Source organism: Myxine glutinosa, chromosome 7, assembly GCF_964187855.1.
Source record: "Myxine glutinosa chromosome 7, kmMyxGlut1.1, whole genome shotgun sequence".
Taxonomy (NCBI): domain Eukaryota; kingdom Metazoa; phylum Chordata; class Myxini; order Myxiniformes; family Myxinidae; genus Myxine; species Myxine glutinosa.
In genome coordinates, this window is record NC_136267.1 from 149,438,282 (window position 1) to 149,460,421 (window position 22,140).

General features: G+C 40.9%; 2 protein-coding genes across 3 annotated transcripts in view; one reads left to right on the forward strand and one right to left on the reverse strand.

Moving 5' to 3' along the window:
- LOC137431739 (zinc finger E-box-binding homeobox 2) overlaps window positions 1–22,140 on the reverse strand; it is a 257,683-nt gene that overhangs the window by 223,911 nt on the left and 11,632 nt on the right. The window lies entirely within an intron of this gene.
- Window positions 11,257–16,454, forward strand: LOC144892874 (uncharacterized). Its single transcript, XM_078781209.1, has 4 exons — window positions 11,257–11,340; window positions 12,117–12,314; window positions 15,787–15,979; window positions 16,155–16,454. Exons 1-3 carry the CDS (start codon window positions 11,257–11,259, stop codon window positions 15,967–15,969), a joined length of 465 nt encoding a protein of 154 aa, XP_078637335.1. The 3' UTR covers window positions 15,970–15,979; window positions 16,155–16,454.

Sequence of the window (22,140 nt, forward strand, 5' to 3'; positions counted from 1 at the left end):
CTATCCAAAGATGAGGCAGGTAGAGGTTGCTGTTTGACAAAATATGCAAGGCAATAAATAAGAAGCAGCATTGACATTGCATCAATGTCATTAGTTGCTAAATAGATTGTCCTGTGTCACATGACATCTTGGCCTACATCATGCTTCTGAAGTGACAAAAGAAATATGGCGACCAGGCAGCTGCCTGGCAGAGAGATAAAAATCACACGCTGTCCAGCGAGACATAAAAGGATGCTTGTTCCTGTACCACATTACATCGGAAGCATTACGAGTCAGCGCAAACACAGCACCTTTCAAACGTTGTGTCATGTTGCCGAAGCAATCTGGGAGGAGTTGATCGATTTTGATGCACACGGGTCAAAGAAAACCACATCTTTAAAGTCAGAGCTCCAGAGACCTGTGCGGCATCCTTCTTTTTTTTTCTTTTTTTTTCCAGCAGACTTCGTGCTCATGAGCTTTAGAGCTTGAATCATGTCGCATCCTGATCCAAGGACATCATCCGTCACATGATGTAGTCACTGCCCGTTTAATGCCAATACGTAGTACGTAAAGCTCTTCTGAACATCGATCAGCAAGAGAGTGGAGAAGTGATAGGAAACTTGTTTGTTTGTTTTTCTCCCATTGAAGCGGTGCTTTTTGAAGAGTAGGCGAGCTATCGCAGGCACCTTGGCCAAATTCCAAATTCCTACCCTGACTACCTGGGGTGGAAAGGTGACCACCCACAATTGGAACACGAACCACCAATAACTTGCTTCGACAGAACCGACGCACTGTATATAGAGTACATGATTGAAACAAGTTTGAGTATTTCGTTATATTGTGCATAAAGTTCCAAATAAATTTGATGAAAAACTATTTTGCATCTTTTCATCATCATCATCATGGCAGAGCGTCAGTGCTGTAAGCAGTCCATTGGCAAGAGTTATGCTGAGTGGTTTGCTATTGCTTTCACAGCATTCCCCCAGGGCAGGAAGTTGTAATTTGTCTGGGTGCCGGCAACAACTCGCCTACTCTTCACGAATGACACCCTGAAGTCGATAACATGCAGCAACGACCAGCAGTGGCAGACACGGCTCCTCCAGCTAAGTATCCTTCCGATGGACTTCACGCACGATAATGTATGGCAATGCATGAAAAACTCCAGGGTGACCATTTATACCTGGACAGCCCAGAGGAGAGTGCACACACCTTTTAGTTATCTTGCCAGTTCTTGCATCAAAAACTGTGGTCTAAATGAAATTATTTTTAAGCCCCATTCATTCAGGTTTTATGTTAAAGCTTGCCTTTTAAGGAAGGCACCACATCACAAACATCATCCCATCCAGAAGTATTGAGGTTGACTGTGACTGAAAAAACAAATTTGCACCATTTCACCTGGCTAACATTCCAACTTAAGGACAAGTTCCCCCACAAACCTCCCACTCGTTGGGAAACTGCAGCATGTTCAAAGGCCCTCATTAATTCATTTATAAATCGGCTCAGAGGACAGAGCTTGATTCAATTAATGCCAGCCCGTTACCTTCTTGTGGGTTGATCTTTGAAGTTGGTGCATTTAATTAGGCCCACAGAGCAGCCACTGTGTTCTTTAAACAAAGGTTTGCATTGCAGGGAATTTTCAACACTTCACAAAATGAAGGGCAGTGCAAGGTGTTGTGGGAATATAATATATACCATATATATATATACAGCAATTATTTACTTTTATAACATTAGGTCAAAAACTCTTGTAGCTACAGAGAACTAGTTTGAGCAGCCACCACCCTTACACATCAAAATACAGATGTAAAAACCTGTTGTAAAACGCTCGTAATATCTCCTTTATGCAACGACCATGTTGATGGGACAAATTTTGCTAATAGAAGATAGACTTCATAATGCATGATTATCCCACGCACACAAAGCAAAATGTAGGGTTGAACAATTGGTTCATGTCCATCCGTCTGTCTGTCTGTCTGTAAACGTCAGCTTATGATCGAGGACCAACTGATATTGAATGTTGTATTTTGAATACAAATCAGAAGATGGATCAGAACACGAACCTGCCGTTTACAGTACTTTGTCTCTGAATTTGTCCTGGTAGCACATGCGCAGATAATCCGGATCACACATCGATGGTTGTCAGACATGTCTCCCCTTTCTCAGGTGCAAACCACACATAGTCCAGGGGCAGATGGGTGCGACTGGGTAGGGTTGGTACACAGAGCGGGGGGTTGAGACACCAGATTTGGAAGCAAACACAGAATTGAGGCATTCGGCATTTCTCATGAGGCCGTGATGCCATTTTAAGTCAGGGAAGGGATGGAGATGGAGCATACTCCAGAGACAGACAGTTTTTGTCCGATTGTATTATGTACCACTTCTTTGGATGACCTACCTGTAACCAAGGATACTCTCATTATTTGGTGAGAAAGATATCATATTTCTGGGAAGTTTTTTTTTTTTGTATACAGAGTCTAGGCTCGCGAAAGAGCTAACAATTATCAAACAAACAAGCAAACAAAGTATATAAAAAACTGAATACAAATCAGAAGATGGATCAGAACACGAACCTGCCGTTTACAGTACTTTGTCTCTGAATTTGTCCTGGTAGCACATGCGCAGATAATCCGGATCACACATCGATGGTTGTCAGACATGTCTCCCCTTTCTCAGGTGCAAACCACACATAGTCCAGGGGCATTTATAAATCGACCATGTGGCAAGTTTATTGGTGACAGCACTGATGGCCTGTCAATACACTGTGCGTTTGAAGCGAAAACAGGGTGAAGCAACTGGCTCACTTGGTCTGTCTGTCTGTCTATACAGATGCCAGTTTTTTGATTGAGGAGCAACTTAATTTCAATTGAATGTTGTGTTTTGAACACTGCAGAACACGAATTGGAATATAAATCGAAACACAAACCCACAGTTTCGCAGTATTTTGGCTCTGGATTGGGCAAATTGTATGGAATTTCGTCCCGATCACACTTACGCATGAGGGAGTATGGTAATTTATTTTGTCTGTCTGCCTATCTGGCAGTGAAACAAAATTGAAAATCATTCCAAACAGGAAACTTACTGTTTTTAAGGATGTTATAAAGAACACATACAACAGGCACAGTTAACTAAATTAACGCATTAGATAAGGAGGTGTAATAGACTGCATCAACGGTAGTAGAATGGTGGTAAATTTCAGAATGTATTTATTCATACGACTTTTAAAAAATGTTTGTTTTATTTAAATTTAATTATATACTCGAGCACGAGAACAAAGATTACCTTCTTGTCACTTCCAAAACGCTTCCGTTTAGCAGTACTGGGACATATTAAATAGGGTGGTTTATAAGAGTGATGTTTAAGTAACTGTTTCAATAGCGTTAAATCTCCGGAATTTTTCAACAATCTTTAAAAGCATTCTTTTATTTAAATTGAAGTATATGAGGTCTGACAATAAAGTTCCAAGACTGATGTTTTTTCTCGACAGATTGGGTGGGTTTCATAATTGGACGTGCATCATTATCTTCCTGTTGGTATTGTGTTTGCCGTTGTATCGATTGGTTGTGTTTTATAGCCTTGCTGGAGTTGTTAAAATTACAAGTGTTGCAATCGTGTTCTGAAGATGAATGACAAATTTATGGAACAGAGAATCATCATCAAGTTTTTGATGAAACTAAACGAAAGTGTCACGGATATTTTTAACATGTAGAAGCTGGTGTATGGGGAAGATGCAAAGTCAAGATCACATGTGTTTGAGTTGGCCATGAGGTTTGTGGAAGGGAGAATGGATGTGAATGATCATGCACATTTGGGACGCCCATCAATTTGCCAAAACAGACAAAAATTTGTAATGGGTGAGATGTTGATCCGATTTGACTGACGTCTGAAACTCCAATGAAAGTAACTGATTTTTCATCAATAGGAGAGATCCGGAGAGCCATGTCCAATGGGATAAATGGTCTTTCAGCCAAAAAAAGCTTCCAATGCTGCTTTGAAGCATGACAGCGACGTTGGCAAGAATGTATAAACAGACTCCAAAGGAGATTATTTTGAAGGTGACCACTAAGCATTATTGGTACATTTACAATAAAAGTTGATGTTGCTTTAATCCTGGAAGTTTATTGTCGGACCTCATATACTTAAACACTACATGAGGTAACGTGTTCTATGAACTCTTTTGTTTACTATGGAAATGAATGACACATACAGTAGGGTGCAAAGGTGTGAGTCCAGTAGCAAATTTATTAATTGAGACATGATAACAAAATAAATAATTAAAATATGAAACTAAAAGCACTTCCAAGCGATTTCCTTAAGGATATAGCAACACTTATAATAGAAAAATTCAAATCTGTTTTATGTTTAATCAATAACCAGTATCAATAAATCTGTATTAATGGACTCATACTTTAGCACCCCACTCTGTGTGTGTGTGTGTGTGTGTGTGTGTGTGTGTGTGTGTGTGTGTATGTATGTATGTATATATATATATATAATTATATTTATATACTTTCTATATATATATATATATATATAATAAAAGGCAGTGTCCGTCCGTCCGTCTGTCTCTGACCTCCGTAACCTTAAAACCATGATACATTGTGGCCCCAAACTTTGCATGCATACACCTGGACCTCCAACAGATTGCAATGATGAAAACTGGGTGTTTGGGTGTGTTATAATACCCTTTTTGAGGACTAGGGCATTGCCCGTACGTGGGTGCCCGTTCCTTGCTAAAAAAAAAAAAAAACGCTACCCGTACGCGATTATTTTAGTGTTAATGGCCAATTATTCAATTAGCGCCAACGTATTTTGGCTGTTTGCAATTTAATCGCAAGGAAAAGTAGAAAGAGAAGAGGGAAAAAAAGAAAAGCCTTGCCTTGCTGCAAACATCTGCTGCAAACAACAACAACAGTGAAGTCTTCACTGTCCGGAAGTTGGCATATCGCAGTTACGATTATTTTAGTGTTAATGCCCAATTATTCAATTAGCGCCAACGTATTTTGGCTTTTTGCAATTTAATCGCAAGGCAAAGTAGAAAGAGAAGAGGGAAAAAAAGAAAAGCCTTGCCTTGCTGCAAACAGCTGCTGCAAACAACAACAACAGGGAAGGCTTCACTGTCCGGAAGTTGGCATATCGCAGTTACGATTATTTTAGTGTTAATGGCCAATTATTCAATTAGCGCCAACGTATTTTGGCTGTTTGCAATTTAATCGCAAGGAAAAGTAGAAAGAGAAGAGGGAAAAAAAGAAAAGCCTTGCATTAACGCATTAACGCTTGCATTGCATTAACGGTTCGGCACACGTGATAGCTCGCTGCTCTCTGATTGGTTGAAGCGTTTTTTGGACATAGCTCGGTAAGTACTTCTCCGATTAATTTAAAACCTTGAAAAGGCACATCCTCGGGTCCCCAGCAATATACCTGGCAAGTTTCAAGTATATCGGACCCGTGGTTGTCGAGAAACAGCGGTCACAGACAAACACACAGACACACAGACACACAGAGATTGCTGGAATTATAGATAGATGATTAATGAGGCGCTCATAAGAAAAACCCCGAAAAAGCCTTACCAATATGGCGGTACCCCATGTTAGTCAGCCCACTGCCCCTCACTGGGTTCTTAAGCAGCCATTTTGTTTCAGCCTACTCAAATGTACCTTGCCTTGGAAATACGATCGTAATGATAATGATAATTGATATCATAATGATATCAGAAATACGTAATGATAATGACAATTATCATTACATAATTGAAGCATATCATCAAAATCTGGATTCGGATATGAGGTTTGGATGCTGTTGACTAAATAAATGTCCAAATCTGGAGTGAAATCTGACAAAATTTACCATATCCAGCGATTTTATAACTAAGTGTATATATTCATTTATTTAAGCGAGGCTGTCATTCACCTTCTGGGGTTAGTTTTTATTTATTTAACTTAATAATAATTTTTTAACTTTATTCATATTTCCATGGCATAGGCTGTCACTCCACTGCACTGGCATATCGAGGGGGGGGGGGAGGGAGGGGGGAGGTGGCGGCCTCCCCGAGCAGCACTTTTTGGGGGCAGCACTTTTGGTCGGCCAAACACCGCCCGGAGACGTGTCTTTTGAATGAAACGTTTTTTTTAGCAAATGAACACTTTTGTAGTAGCTGGAGCTACTGATAAGCTCAATTCTGCAGTTTAAATTTTGAAAATCGGTACAGATTAAGAGTTTGTAGAGCGTATCACGTTTTAGTTTTTAACTGTCTGCGGAAATGAAATAAAGGTACGAACACTGCCCGGTGAAGTCCGGAGAGTTGTATGAGAGTGGAGGGAAGAGTGGGAGGGGGTATGAGGGATTAAGGGAGAGTTGTATGGCGGTCGAGGGAGGAGTGGGAGAGGGGGCATTGGAGGGAGAGTTGTATGAGGGTGGAGTCGTGGGTGGATGGTGGGAGGGGGATGGGTTTAGGTAGGAGGATGTCGGTCTCTGTACATAGAGTCCCGACATGGCGGTGTCCATGCCTTTATTTTATTTCCGCACAAGGTTTTAAAACTAAAATGCAATGTGCTCCACAAAGTCTTAACCTGAACCAAATTTCAAAATTTAAACAGTGGAATTGAGCTAAACAGCAGTTCGAACTGCTTTGCCAGAAAGCATGTAAAAATTCAAAGCCCATCCGCATCCATTTGTATCCATACTTCTTCTTCTTCTTCCGTATGTTCAAAATATCGAAAACAGTTAAAAAATACAAAATGAAAATTGATGATTTTATACAGCCTTGACCTTTGAGCTGTAGATCTAAAAAAAATCTGCTTCTAGCTTTTGATTTGTGAACAAATTAATTGACCCAATATGCAAATTCATAAATTTCCAGTCAGTCGCATGAAAATTGATGGTTTTATGTGATGCTGACCTTTGACCTTATGACAAAATTATTAATTTGCCTTCTCCATATCTTACTATAATTCACCAAATGTTCGTCCGTCTGTCCGTTCGAGGGTACCGTAAAAACTGCTGAACCGATCGCAACGATATTTTGGGTGGGTAATCCTGGGATCTCCAGGAGTAAAATAGGCTATTTAGTTTTCCCAATTTCAGCTTTGGTCTCCAGCATTCTCAGGTTTGGACTCCCGCATAACATTCGCGTTTGCATAACGTTCATTGTGACGATGTTTTAATTGTGACGATGTTGTTTTCCCAGGTGCCGCACAAACGGCTGCACCGATCGAACTCGGTGACCTCGGACAAAGACCTTTTATAAGGACACGGTTGAATCCCTGCTTGAGAGAATTCCAATCCCCTCCCCGCCATCACGGCCGTCTCTCCAACTTACAATCCCACGAGATATGCGGAAAGGACGACCCAAAACCAATATAAACATCATTCGTATATAAACATCATTAAAAGTAAATAATGACCTCGGCCAAAGTTCAAACGACGTTTAATCTCTACATGAGAGAATTCCACATAGCTATTTGGGCGGTGAATAGGCTAACAGATCGCTGTCTCCATCGATCTTGCCAAGGCAGTAACAGCTATCGGCTCAAAATCCTTTTAACAGTTGATTTGGTACAGTTACACGTATCGGGAATTTGGTACACGTATCGAGAGTACATACGACACAGCGATTGTGAATGTGACAGCTCTGAGGCGTCTTTCGCTTGGCATCGCAGTGCCGGCGAGCACCAATATGGCGGCTGGCACCAAGTGAAGTCCAATAAATCTGGCTTCAAGCCCCCTCACCACCCAAAGCCTTCAACCAGACATATTAACACGCTCCTCCCCTTCATTCCCGTTCTTCAAAGCAAAGCGGGAAAAATTGTTGCATCTCCATTATATATTACGACCAACGGTACCCACCCTAGGGGCGGGGCTTCAATTGGGAGACGCGATTTATCTTAACATCCGTTAAATATCACACGCAAATCATCAAAATCTAAACAGTATTTTTAGAATTTCAATTAAAAAAACCACATCACTGTGATTTGATGATTTGCGTGTGATATGATTTAACGGATGTTTATATGAATCGTTTAACCCTCTGGAGTCCACAAGCCGAATTTATCGGCTCGAACCGCATTCAAATTTACCGCGCAATTAAAGGTTATGTAATGGTTTAATAGTATACTCCAGAGGGTTAAAATACAAAAAGCCTTCAATTTCTGATATTTTGCCTTTTCATTTGGACCTGCCAATTGAAGCCCCGCCCGTAGGGCGGGTACTGTTGCTAGTTTTCATAATAAAGCTTTGGTGAAAATTTGATTACAAAACTCAAATGGTAAAAAGTTTACAGCCTGACATGGACAGCGATCTGTTTTAAAATCCCCTCCATATGATGGACCCAGATTGCGTATATATTTGAATATGATTAGCCACCACTTGGTGAACGCTATTCAGGCTGCTTTTGCAAGCCATGGCGATTACAGTAGACAGAGCTCCCTTTTTGTTTTTACGTATCCATTTTTTCATTGACTTACATTTTTGTGCAAGATAGTCACTCTCCACCCCACCCCCCTGCTTCCTCACCCCACACTCCTTCCCTTCTCTCTCTCCTCCCTGCTCCTCCCCCTCCTCGCTCCCCCACCCCTCCTCACTCCTCTCTCCCCCTTTCCCCCTCCACCCTCCCTTCTTCTATCCTTCCTCCTTTCTCTCTCTCCCCTCCACCCTCCCTTCTCTCTTTCCCCCTCCCACCCCACTCCCCTCCCTGTCCTTCCCCCTTCCTTGCCCCCTCTCCTGTCTCCCCCTTCCCTCTCTCTCCTCCCTCTCCCCCCCCCTCCTCTCTTTCCCCTCTCCCTCCTTCCTCTCCTCCCCCCTCTCTTAATATTCCCATCAGGAAGTGCCTTTTTTCTACGTATTCTGTATGTAAATACATTGTATCTTTACATATATTGCGAACAATGGTGCACGTCCGCACGTTTGTCTGTCTCACATTTAACGTAGGAAAATCTCAACATTGCCTTTTGAAACGATGAGAGAAAAGGCATGAAATGAATAATGTTTATGCCGCATTTTATTTAGCAAGGAGCATATTTGCCTTCTTTTTAGATAAATGCAATCTCCGCCACCTGATGTTGCACCACCATTTTGTGGTGGGTGGTATAAGGAGCTCAGAACTTTGGCTCTGAGTGAAACCAGGAGTGCAACACAATTAACCTTTTTAAACTCCGTGAAATCATTTAACTTGATAGATTAAGTTAAACTTTTCCTGTCACTGGGGACGGATTATTTTGTTTGTATTATAATGTAATCTTATGTAAAACGAAAGCTGTTTGTGATTTATGCAGAGATTTAACGAATCAAAAGCAGAGGTGACACATGATACTACTGACAAGTGGCTTGGCTTATATTATGAAGCCATATAATTGTAGGATGCAAACAATTATGATCTGCTTAAAATAAAATTAAAATATTCAATAACTGTCCCCTCCCTCTATGTTGTTGTTTGAATGTTTATAGTTATTGACAAGGTTGCATCTAGATAATCAAATAAATAACTAGAACGGCACTCAGTAGAGAGCATACCTCCACCTGGTTTGCCATATCACTCAATGGTGAAGAATCACTTAAAAAATTAAATAATTCTCATATCCGAATCCATATTCAGATCTTCACCAAAATCGAATCGAATTGTCCTTGTCAGACATCCGACCTCTCCACCAAGTTTCGTCCAAATCCGTCCACAACTTTTTGAGATATCCTGCTATGTATCGTTTTTGGCACTATCTCCCAATGGTGAAGAATCACTTTAAAAATTATAGTAGAACCTTTAGAGACGAATCCGGATCTTCACCAAAATCTAATCATTTCGTCGTTGTCACATACACTACATCTCTGCCCAAAAATTTCGTCCGAATCCGTCCACAACTTTTTGAAATATTTTGTTCACAAACGCACAAATAAACGGACAAACAGACAGATAGACAGGGGTGGAAACATAAGCTCCACCACCTTTGGTGGCGGAGGTAACAAGATAGTTCATCGAGCATTATTTTACTGTCTTCACAAATTTCTCATGAGACCTGATGAGATTCTCATCAGATTTCTGTAAGATAGCATCGATTTTTTTTTAAATGATCGATTATAGGTGGAAAAAGCAAGGAAACTTTGAGGGACCTGGGACGCACCAAGAGGTTCATCATGAGTTCCTTTCATCCACACCCCAATAACAAGTCTTGTTAACATTGAATTCCAGGTCCAGCTGGTTAAGCAGAGAAGTCACGATCTGCCATGTCAATAACAAAAAGTTATGTTTAATCAGCCGAATGGTGATGTGGGATGTTACACAGGATGACTATGAGTACACATTTCATATAATCAATGCAATAGGTGCATATACTGCTGTGTTTGACTATGTATTTGCTTTGCGTGTGTATGTGTGTGGGTGTATGTTTGTGTATGTGTATGTATTTGGTGTGTGTGTGTGTGTGTGTGTGTGTATATGTGCGTGTGTATTTGGTGTGTATGTGTGTGTGTGTGTGTGAGATACCATGCCATCGCAATGCAGAGTTTGTATTCTGTGCCGAAAGTTTACATCAAAACCATGCGGTGTCTCTTACCATGGTTTCCATGTGATTGATAAGAATAAATAAAAAAACAGAATTGTGGTGCTTTGGGATCAAATTGAAGTCAAAGGATTGTGAGGGTCAAAAGTATCATGTTTAATTCATGTGATTTCTTAATTTGATAGCCTTTCCTCCCATTATTGCAAAATAAACAATTTGATTAATCTCCTACGATGAGAGCATTTCCAATTACCTTTAGTGATCTTAGCTTTGAACAATTAACTTATAAGATGTGATCGTTGTTTGTTTTTCCAATAAACCTATATATACTGCACGTGTGATTCTCCGATCTTGCAGTCACCTGCTTTATTGGGCCATTTTTCCACCATTGCCAAGAGACTACAGGAGACTCTCGTTAAGATTAACGCATTAGTTCAATGGGCTCTCAAAGTGTATTTGCTGCCTATTTACTTTGTGTTTATGAAAATGGGGTATACAATGGTGGCTGGCAGGATGGCCTAGAGGGCCTAGAGGTACACACACTCGCCTCTAAGTTGTCCAGTCTGGGTTCAAATCCCGACCCAGCTATAAACTGTCATCCTGGTGTTTCACAGGCAGGGTGATTCATCAATGTGTGTGCTGTCCCTCGGATGGACGTTAAACTGGGCGTAACGTATTTCAGCATTAGTTGATGGGCATGAAACATCACCCGGTGTCCTTCACAAAGAGTAGGTGAGCCATCTCTGGCACCCTGAACGAATTACGAATTTCTGTCCTTACTTCCTGAGTTGTAATGGCGACCCAACCAGGATTGTATCCTAGTAACTGCTTCGGCAGCACCAACGCTCTGCATAGGGCATCGATGGTGGTGGTGGTGGTGATAATGTTGATGGTGATGATGATGGTGATGGTGGTGCTGATGATGGTGGTGATGATGGTGGTGATGATGGTGATGATGATATCTATCTATAATTCCAGTAATCTCTGTATGTGTGTTTGTTTGTTTGTTTGTTTGTCTGTGACCGCTGTTTCTCGACAACCACGGGTCCGATATACTTTAAACTTGCCAGGTATATTGCTGGGGACCCGAGGATGTGCCTTTTCAAGGTTTCATATTAATCGGACAATTACTTACCGAGCTATGTCCAAAAAACGATTCAACCAATCAGAGAGCAGCGAGCTATCGCGTGTGCCGAACGTGGCGAACACACTCTGCCTCGGACGGCACATTTGAGAGCGTATTCATTTATTTCACGTTGGAAAACTATGTTGCCGTTAAACTATGTTTTAAAACTAATTAAAACTACTATCTATAATTCCACGGGTCCGATAAAAAACACCGTACTCGCAAGCCGTTCGCTTTGGACCAAACCATTTCATGTAAATAGAGGGGGGGGATTGTCACCGTACTCGCAAGCCGTTCGCTTTGGACCAAACCATTTCATGTAAATAGAGGGGGGGGGATATAATTTTAGATATATATATAGTACGGGCATGCCCTAGTACAATATGATGAATCGCACATTGAAGGTCATGATCCTACCAGCTGTTGATCACCAAATGCTCTTATCTTTGGTCTTATTCAGCAGGATATAAAATTGATGCTGTTTAGCTGCGACTTAGTAACTGCTTCGGCACCAACGCTCTGCATAGGGCATGGATGGTGATGGTGGTGGCGGTGATGGTGGTGATGGTTGTGATTTGAAGGTCATGGTCATGGTCATGGTGGTGGTGGTGATGGCGGTGGTGATGGTGGTGATGGTGGTGGTGATGGTGGTGATGGTAATGATGATGGTGGTGGTTCAACTCTTTCTTCTTCAACTCATGGAACTTGGACGAGACCGTTCAATGGTGAGTGTGCTATCTTTGAGCTTTCTTGTCAACCACTATCCTTTGATCACCTTAATGTCACCTGGCCAATTGTGACAAACCCTTAGAAATGTGTCCATGCCATGAATCATGAGATTGCATGTGTGTGAGTGTTTGTGTATGTGTGAGTATGTTAATCCTGTTTTAAACAAGAGAAAAATGACCACAGTGTGGTCACCATCTGCAACGTGTAGAATCATGAGGATATCCATTGCAATATGTGCTTACCTCATACCAACGCACGTCCGAGTGTATGCGCATGCGCTATTCAAAAAGGCACCCCAACAACAAGAACAACAACGCGGTCCTCTCATAGAGCTGCAGGTCGCAGCTAAAAAAACGACATCTACAGTTCTACGTTAAACGACACAGTTCTACGGCTTCTACAGTTCTACAGTTCTACGACTACAGTTCTACGTTAAACTACAGTTAAACGACATCTAAACGACATCTACAGTTATACTTTGTATAAGTTTTCAAGTTTTCTCATATCTACTTTAAATGTTCACGTTGCATGCATAAACATTCAAATGTCCTTGTAATTGGTTGTTCAATTATTTGATGATGCAGTTGGGGTTGGATGCTTCCAAAAGGAATACCAATATAGTATAATGCTGAGCACAGACTTTTAGAGGAGTTAATTTGCAAAAATATTCTCTTTTTCAAGCTAATTTTCTTGAAATAGAAAAAAAAATTCTTGAAATTTTCTTTTCAAGTTAATTTGCAAAATCAAGAAAGAGCAAGTCTTTGAGCTTGTCCTTAACTCTATTCCGAATTATCTGCAAGTTTAAAATATATCGTTGACCACCTGTCCTTCTTGCAACCCTTTCTGGTTTATATATCCGCTGTCCGACATGAATGTTGAGCTTCTGATGAGAGATCAAATTAGAACATAGACAACATTTTAGGTTGGTCATGGGAAACAAAAACACATGACAAGTATCTTTCAGTATTCCAGGAACAATATTTTTTTGCAAACATACCATACTGAAGGGTCTTTGTGAAGGGTCTTTTAAACTTTTGCCTTCCTTTTCTGAGCACGATCTATATTTCCGACGAGCCGCCATTTTGTCTGAATCTCGATATTCCAAATTTGATGCAAATTTGATTGGACGAGATTATGCAAAAATGGCGTAATATTTTGTTCAAGTACTGCTAAGCGGATGCTTTTTAAATGTGTCAAGAAGGCGATCTGCGTTCTCCAGTTTTCAAATATATAATTAAATTTGAATAAAATAACTTTATACGTTGTAGAATTATTATTTTTGGAAGTTCACCACCATTGATGCGCCATCTTTTCCATCACTTTATACAACATATTAAAATCCTTATTCGTGCCTGGTGTTTGTGTCCTTTAGGACATCCCTAAAACAGTAAATTTCCTGTTTGGAATGATTTTCATTATTATCTAACTGCCGGACAAGCAGACAGACAAATAAATTCATCTTACTCCTCTCTGCGCATGTGCGTTACGGACGAGATTCCATACAATTTGCCAAATGCAGAGCCAAAGTGCTGTGAAACTGCAGGTTTGTGCTCCGATTCATATTCCGTGTTCAAAATTCCATGTTCTGCAGTGTTAAAAACATAACATGCAATTGTAATTAAGTTGTTCCTCAAATATAAATTGACGTTTGACCGACAGACACACCAAGTGAACCAGTTGCTTAACCCTGTTTCCACTTCACACGTGCAGTGTAATGACAGGCCACCTGTGCTGTCAACAATATACCTCTCAGAAATATGACATATTTCTCACCAACCAATGAGAAGTATCCTTGGTTACAAGAGAGAACAGGTAGGTCATCCAAATACGTTGTCTCACCATTGTATGTATTTGCATCAAAATACATAATACAATCAGACAAAAACTATGTCTCTGGAGTATGCTAGCTCCTCTTCCATCCCTTCCCTCACTTCAAGTGGCACCACAGCCGCCTCTGCTCATGAGAAGCCCAAATCCCTCAATTCTGTGCTTGCTTCCGAATATAGTATCCCAACACCTCACTCTCTGTACCAACCCTACCCAGTCACACCCACCTGTGTGAGCTCCTGGGTTATGTGTCTTTTGCACCTGAGCCATCTCTGAAAAAAATGGCGACACACACACAAACGGCGCTCTTCTAGTATGTGTGTATATATATATATATAATGAAAATGTATTCACAAGCAACCAGATAATCACCAATTTCCCTTCTTAAGTGGTCATTTCACCTTCCTCACTTATCAGAAAGAAGATGGCTACTCGGCACTAGTGTAAAGTAGTGAAAATAATTCTGACTTATGCCAGGAACTGGGATTAAAGCATAAAATAACTTTGAAATGAGAAAGATTTTCGAACCAATGTTATGTGGTCCAAATGTCTTTACGGTTTGCAGGCAAAACGACCAAGTTGTAATAATGTACCATTAGCACAGCTATCTATAACTCATATTTAGCTTTTTATATATTGATATGGAAAGTCTTTTGCAAGTGATTAACTCTTATCAAAAGTGTAAGCTTACAGGCTGGCAGAATAGCTTAGGTTTGTGTGTACTCGCCTCTGAGCTGTCTCGCCTGGGCTCGAATCCAGCATAACTCTTGCTAATAAACTACTTCGTGCATCACCAACATTCTTGTATAAAGTATGGTACAGCTCATCATATATTTCGGTATTAATCATACCAGCAACGGTACCCGCCCTATGTGCGGGACTTCAATTGGGAAGCCAAAATGAAAAGGCAAAACATCAGAAATTGAAGGCTTTTTATTTTAAACGATTCATATAAACATCCGTTAAATCATATCACACGCAAATCATCAAAATCTAAACAGTACATGGCGCCCATTTTGAAAAAAGATTGAATTCTGCAAAACGGAAGCGGCCGCTACACGTCTTTCTCAGTCGCACGTTTATGTGTGAAGAGTGCGTGCCGAATCTGTAACATGGAAGCGGCCGCTACACCTGTTTCTCAGTCGCTTTGCACACGCTGCCATGTTACTTCGGAGCCGCACGTTTATATAGGAAGAGTTTGTCAGGAGTCGATCTACTCTCTCCTGGTACGTAGAATAAACAGTATTTGTAGAATTTCAACAAAAGCCACATCACTGTTCATATCGGTAAATATTATTCCATCGTGTTTGGAAAAATTGGGAAAATTGGAAAAACAATATAGCCTATTTTACTCCAGGGGGTCCTCGGATTACCCACCCAAAATATCGTTGCGATTGGTTCAGCCGTTTTTGCGGTACCTTCGAACGGACAGACAGACATTTGGTGAATTATCGTAAGATGCACCGATATATTGAAAAATGAAAAACGTTTACATGATTTGCAATACTGTGAGCATCCTATTTGTAGAACTTTTCCAAACACTCCTCATATATCTGAAGCATGGCAATGAACTCATAAGTGACAGGTTTAAGAGAAACAAAACTCTCTCATAACTGCCAAAGGAATCATTTTCCTTTTCAGGTGCAAAGCAACTTCCAACCTTTGGGCTCTCTGTTCATCCTGGCCAAACCAATGGGAGATGTAAAGGGAAACGCCACTTCCATGGGTCAACCAACAGGAATTTGGGAAAGGACGTGGAAGCAAGAGCCGAACTTGAGTCAATGCGTCCCCCAGACTTCCGCTGGGATTGATGCCACCAGCTGAACTGCTCATGGTAAGTGAATTTTGTTTGGAACCAAGGAAACCGAAGGAAACTTTTACCTAATTCATGTAAATATACACACCTTCGAAGCTTCTTTGGCAAAGTCCATTGTCCATCTGCCACTTTGTGTTGGATTTCTTTCACATAATAACTCCACATTGCCTCATGGCGTTTTTCCGGCGTGCAGGTATTTGAAGGTATTTGCCTGATACCATGCCATTGCGATTGGAACTCGAAATGTCCGTCCAAGACAGAAGAATCTGCATGGGTTGAAGTGCTATTTGTATTACAATTTCATTGGCGAGGAGGTGTTAGCTTGTTCCAGTTTGGGTTTGTATGAGTTATTTCGAGTCGGATTACATCACACCAGCCATGTGCGCCTTGCAGTAACATTCTTCTGACTTCTATTTTATTTTATTTTCTATTTTGTTTTTTCAATCACAAAGACAAAGATTGTGAGTGAGAATAAAATGCTTTATTTGACACATTCAATTTTCACTTAAAAAGTGTGATAACATAAACCAAAAATAAAACTGAAATAAATAAAAAATGAAAAAAAAATGCATGAAAAAGAAAACTAAGAAGTTGGAGAATTTACTTTCAAATGTGGAATTCTGAGCAATATGGGAGCGACAAAATGTATCACTTGCTTGTATCGTGTCATTGATACACCTGGTGGCACAGAAACAGCTCAGGCCACCAGTTGGCCTATGGAGTAGTGTTATGTGAGTGACTAGCCAATGATGTCATTTCCCAAAATCAGGTCAGCAATCTCATTGGTGGGCATTCCCCACATGACCAAAACATATGCGTTTGCACACAACAACTTGCCCAAATGGAAGCGTCCAAGAGACGATGAAAAGCGAAAGGTGTGTCTATAACCAAGCCTTTCCTTGTTTTGATCACCGACTTGAGTGCACGTCTCCAAATTAGGTAAAGACCACATGTAGATCACGAGCTTAGAAAAGCATTGCAGATTATTATTTATGGATAATTGGGTGGCCCTGTTTAGTTTTCTCATCTGAACCGATCTCTCATGATGTTTGGAAACCCAGGTTCAAATACCACACACTGTTTCCTCTGGTCTTAAAAGGAAATGCATGCATCCGTGTGTGTGTGTGTTTTTGTATCACTCGAGGAAGAAGAAGCAGAATGACCTCGAGCTTTACCGGTTCCTCCTGTCGTAGAATAATAACAAATGGTACCAATGGACAGCTAATAATCAATTTACTTGACTGGAAAGCGAATAATTGATTTACTTGAAACAAAAATTTGTGTCCGTTTAATGTCAATGGTGCCTGCCTGTTTTAAAAAGCCCTCTTTTGGCCATTGAAGAAGAAGAAGAAGCAGGAGTGGGACTTTAATGTAGTGGTTCAAAAGGTATAATTTATTATCCTATGACAGCAGGAACCATTTAGAGGAAGACACGGAGGGAGCACACAAAATTATATATACTAATACTATATCAAAGCAATATTTTATATATATATATATATATATATATATATATATATATATATATATATATATATATATATATATATATATATATATATATGTATATATATATATATGTATATATATATATATATATATATATATATATATATATATATATATATATACAGTATATATATGTATATATACATATATATATATATATATATATATATATATATATATATATATATATATATATATATATATATATATATATATATATATATATATATATAGACTTGGCATTTAATATGGAATTTTTTTTTGTGGGGGTGAACTTACTTTTCAAGATGACTTAGAACCAAAAGTTCATTGGAATTATTTTGAAATTATTCTAGATTTTGTTAATGTGACCTTTAAGAGAAACAAAAACCACATTTGACATTTTGAAGCAAATAAATTGATCCTTGAAAGTGATGTAAACTGATATCGAACTCAATTCACGGACAGTACTGTGTTAAACTTCTGTGCGTTTTCCAGAAGTATCCCTTTATTTTGTACATCAGCCAAAAAATTTTTTTAACAAAAACAAAAGTTAAATTATGACTGGGATTACGGACAGTAACATTACAGTTCAGTACTTCGTGTAACCCCCACGAGCATTCAGGAGAGCACGTACACGTTGAGGCATGCTGTTCACGAGATTTGCCAAGGTTTGGACAGGAATTGCTTGCCATGCAGTTACAATAGCCTGCTGCAATTCACGCACAGAGGCAGGCTGCTGGTCCAAGTTGTCGATTTGACGCGTTAATTCTGCCCACAAGTTCTCTATTGGATTCATATCCGGGGACATGGCAGGCCACTCCATATGCTCTACACCACTGTCAGCAAGAAAGTGTTGGATCATGTGAGCACGATGAGGCTGTGCATTGTCATCTTGGAACACAAAGTTTCCTCGAAAGGCTGCACGAACAAATGGAAGCAATGTTTCTTCCAGAATGGCCCTGTGCTTGAACTGGTTCAGGTTTCCATTCAGAACAACCAGGTCAGTTTTGCCCCCTGCATGAAAAGCAGCCCAAACGGTCACCCCACCACCTCCAGCTTGGACTCTTGGCACTATGCAATCTTCGTTGTAGGCTTCATGCACTTGTCTGCGCACTCGGACGCGGCCATATTGACGATAGACCAGAAATCTAGACTTGTCACTGAAGGTCACGTGATTCCAGTGTCCTGGCTGCCATTGCCGGTGCTCTCTGGCCCACTGCAATCGGCGCTGGTGGTGTTGTCTGGTCAGACGTGGCTTTCTCAGGGGACGGCTGGCATGATAGCCTGCTTGAACCAGTCGTTGGTTGACTAGCCTTCTGGATACAGGCACATTTGTCAGTTGCTGCCACTCAGCCCTAAGCCGATTAGCTGACTTGGTACGGCCATTGCGGACTAACCGGTGCAGCTGGCGATCATCCCTCCTTGTGGTTCTGCGGGGACGTCGTGACCTGGGTATTGGAGTAGGGACACCCCTCTGAGCATTTCGTTTCAGGATCTTTGACACCTGACCTTCAGTGATGCCATACTGCCGAGCTATAGCACGCTGTTTCATGCCGGAATTTCTTAAAGCCACCACTAAATGACAAACAGCATTGTCGAGTTGACGGATCATCTCCAGGGGAAGCGGCAATAACTTTTGTAGATGTGCAGCAGTTGTTTTCCACTAATACAGAACGCAACAACCCTTATATACCCGATTGTGAAGCCAATCGTCAAATGTACCTGTCCGTACATTTTGTCATGCCACCTGTGATATAATCCTGCTATTGACTTCTTGCTGCGACAGACAATCAGTGACATGGTTCTTTTAACAAAGAAATCACCGAAGCGTAAAAGAAATTCACCAGATTGATATACCGAGTTCAGAACGTAAACTAAACCCAAGTCAAGAAAAAAAAAAATTCCATATTAAATGCCAAGTCTGTATATATATATATATATATATATATATATATATATAAATAAAGGTACATGGAATGGGCCAACACACAACAACCACAGCAGCAATAACATCAAATACGTGTTCTAAAAATTCATTTTGTGTGTGTTTCACTTCATTTTACATACTCAGTGAGACTCGTAGATAGACATGCAATAAGTTTGTGAAGTACAACATACTCTCCTTTGACCAAACCAGTCACCAAAGTGACGGTTATGCACACCTAGTTCACACTAAGGTACGCCGATGTCGACTGACATCCTTTCCCTGCATGTAATTGATGTGCAGGTTCCTGCATTAGCCTTCGATCAATATAAAAGGTAAATATAAAAAGAGATCAAATCATAAAAATCTTATAATTCCAAATCAACGATACGGATGACTTTTACTTCAGATACATTTTATGGAAAAAAAGATGTCAGGCCACTTGACCAAAACGTTAACGCTCATGTTTCGGCTTTTTCGAATGTATCTGAACGTTAGCCGTGAATATGGCATGGTCGGGCAGTAAAAATTCCTTCAGCTGCCACCTGCCAGCTGGATGAGACTTCCAAAATAGCTTACACTAAAAGCGGTGTGTGATATATACACTTAGTCAAGCCTCCCAGTGCTGCCAGGACTAAACTCAAACTAAAGAAACTTCCACAGTACGCTTTGGATCTCCAATAACCCAGCAGGAAGGCAAGTGTTTCTGCCCCCACTATGCCAGCTCTGGGTTCCTCAGGTACAACAGACTCTGCCAATTGTTTGAGACATTTTTTCACGCAGCCTAGTAACAGCTGCTATTCAACCACAAACTTTCAGTGAGGAGGATGAGAGGGTGTAAGGGAGTGGTTAGGAATGAAGTGATGGGTGGGGGATGAGGGGGCAGGAGGAAGGGGGTGGTGGAAAGGATGGGGGATAGGTTGGTAATGAGTGGTGAATTTCGCATTGGCTTGCTATGACGATGCTCGGCCTGTGTTGGTAGCTTTTGTGGGAGTTTTCAGAGAAGGCCTCACTCCCGTACCCTCGAGTACGGCAGTGAAGAAGCAACGCGAAAGTGAAAGAGGACGTCTCGCTGGGTTGAAGAACATGTGAAGGAGTAAACAAGGAGACCTGGCGTATTCCAAAGGAACTCAAGAGTGCTGGGGGGGGGGGGGGGGGAGGATGGAAAGCACTCCATGTGACTGGCTTGTTAATTACCGTCTGTCGGAAATGATTAACATCACCTTCACATTAATTATGCTCCCTGGCCCTCATGCCAAAATGAAAGGGAGAAATGAATGAGGTTGTAGGTATATAGCAAATAGTGATTGGGAAAGAGTCAACAGTTATGAAAACAAGAAGGAACGGTATTGGTAGGGGGCGGAGGGCACAAATGATTCACAATCAGCGTGATGCCAGATTGCAAGCACTGAAAAAAAAGATGGACCACTGGAAGTATTAACAAGGCAAGAATGGGCCTGAAAATGGCGAATACTCTTTCTACATTTTCAGTGCATCTCATCCGGCACCAACATAATGCTTCGCCGGGTAGTCTCATTTAATCAGCGCTATTAAAGTTATCTCCATTCAGCCTGCATACCTTCCTGCCTCCAAACAGCCTCAGTTGTTCATCAGGACGAATGCCATTGACAAAAGCCATGGTGACTGTTCCGTGGATGGGGGCAGTGGTGCGGCAGAGTCACAAAAAAAAAGGTCTGCCTTGGACTGCCAGGGCAGGAGACAAAGGGCCTCTTTCTGCAGTGAGTGTCACAAGGTATATGCCCATCACGAGTCACTTACGCAGAAAAGTTTACGCCGACGCAACTTTCTCTCATTACCCGCCCCCACTGCTTACGAGTATCCTGCATGCGCTGTCCTCTCCTCGCTCCGAAAACCTCTCTCCCCTCTGGTAGCCACACAGGGGTTCAGCCAAGCAAGCGTGATAAACATCGTATATCACCCTCGCGGACAAAGAAAAACTTCAATTAGGTGGCACATATTCTCACCAGGAGCCCCTAGTTCCTTGATGCCTCTCTTCTAAAGATGGATTTCGAGAAAAATAAGGCATCGATACCCAAGATGCAATTCTGCTAATCGTCAAAGGTTACTGAAAGCCCAGGGTCAATTAACTGAACATCTTGACATGCAGGGGTGGGTTCCATGGGGGTCAAGCGGAGTGGCCCTGCAACATGCTAACTGCTACCGAGCTATTGCATATTATCAATCGCCATTGAAATTGGTGATGGTGGCACTGCAGGTTTTCTGAATGTGACAACTCCGAGAGAAACTCTTACGTTTTATGTGCCGGTGTCCCGGGTTCACAATTATGGTGCAAGTATAGTGGTTGGGGGTGAGGGGATGTGGGGGTAGGGGGGGGGGTTAACTAGGGTCTTCCAAAACCGGGAGGGTTGTGTGAGCAAAACTTCATTCAGTATTATACGAACGGATTCCAAAATGTTCTAACACCGAGAGATTCATAACAGTAGAAGACCTGTCAGCGTTTACATTTTTCAAATTATATATACATATACATATATATATATATATATATATATATATATATATATATATATATATATATGTTATAATATATAATTAGTGCTCAAACCTATGACCGCATAAGTACTGATATATATATCGAGAATACGCAAATCGAGAATACGCAATACGCAAAAATATAATTTGAACGCGCAAAACCCTTCTATATATATATATATATAATAATTCCAGTAATCTCTGTCTGTCTGTCTGTCTGTACGTTTGTTTGTCTGTGACCGCTGTTTCT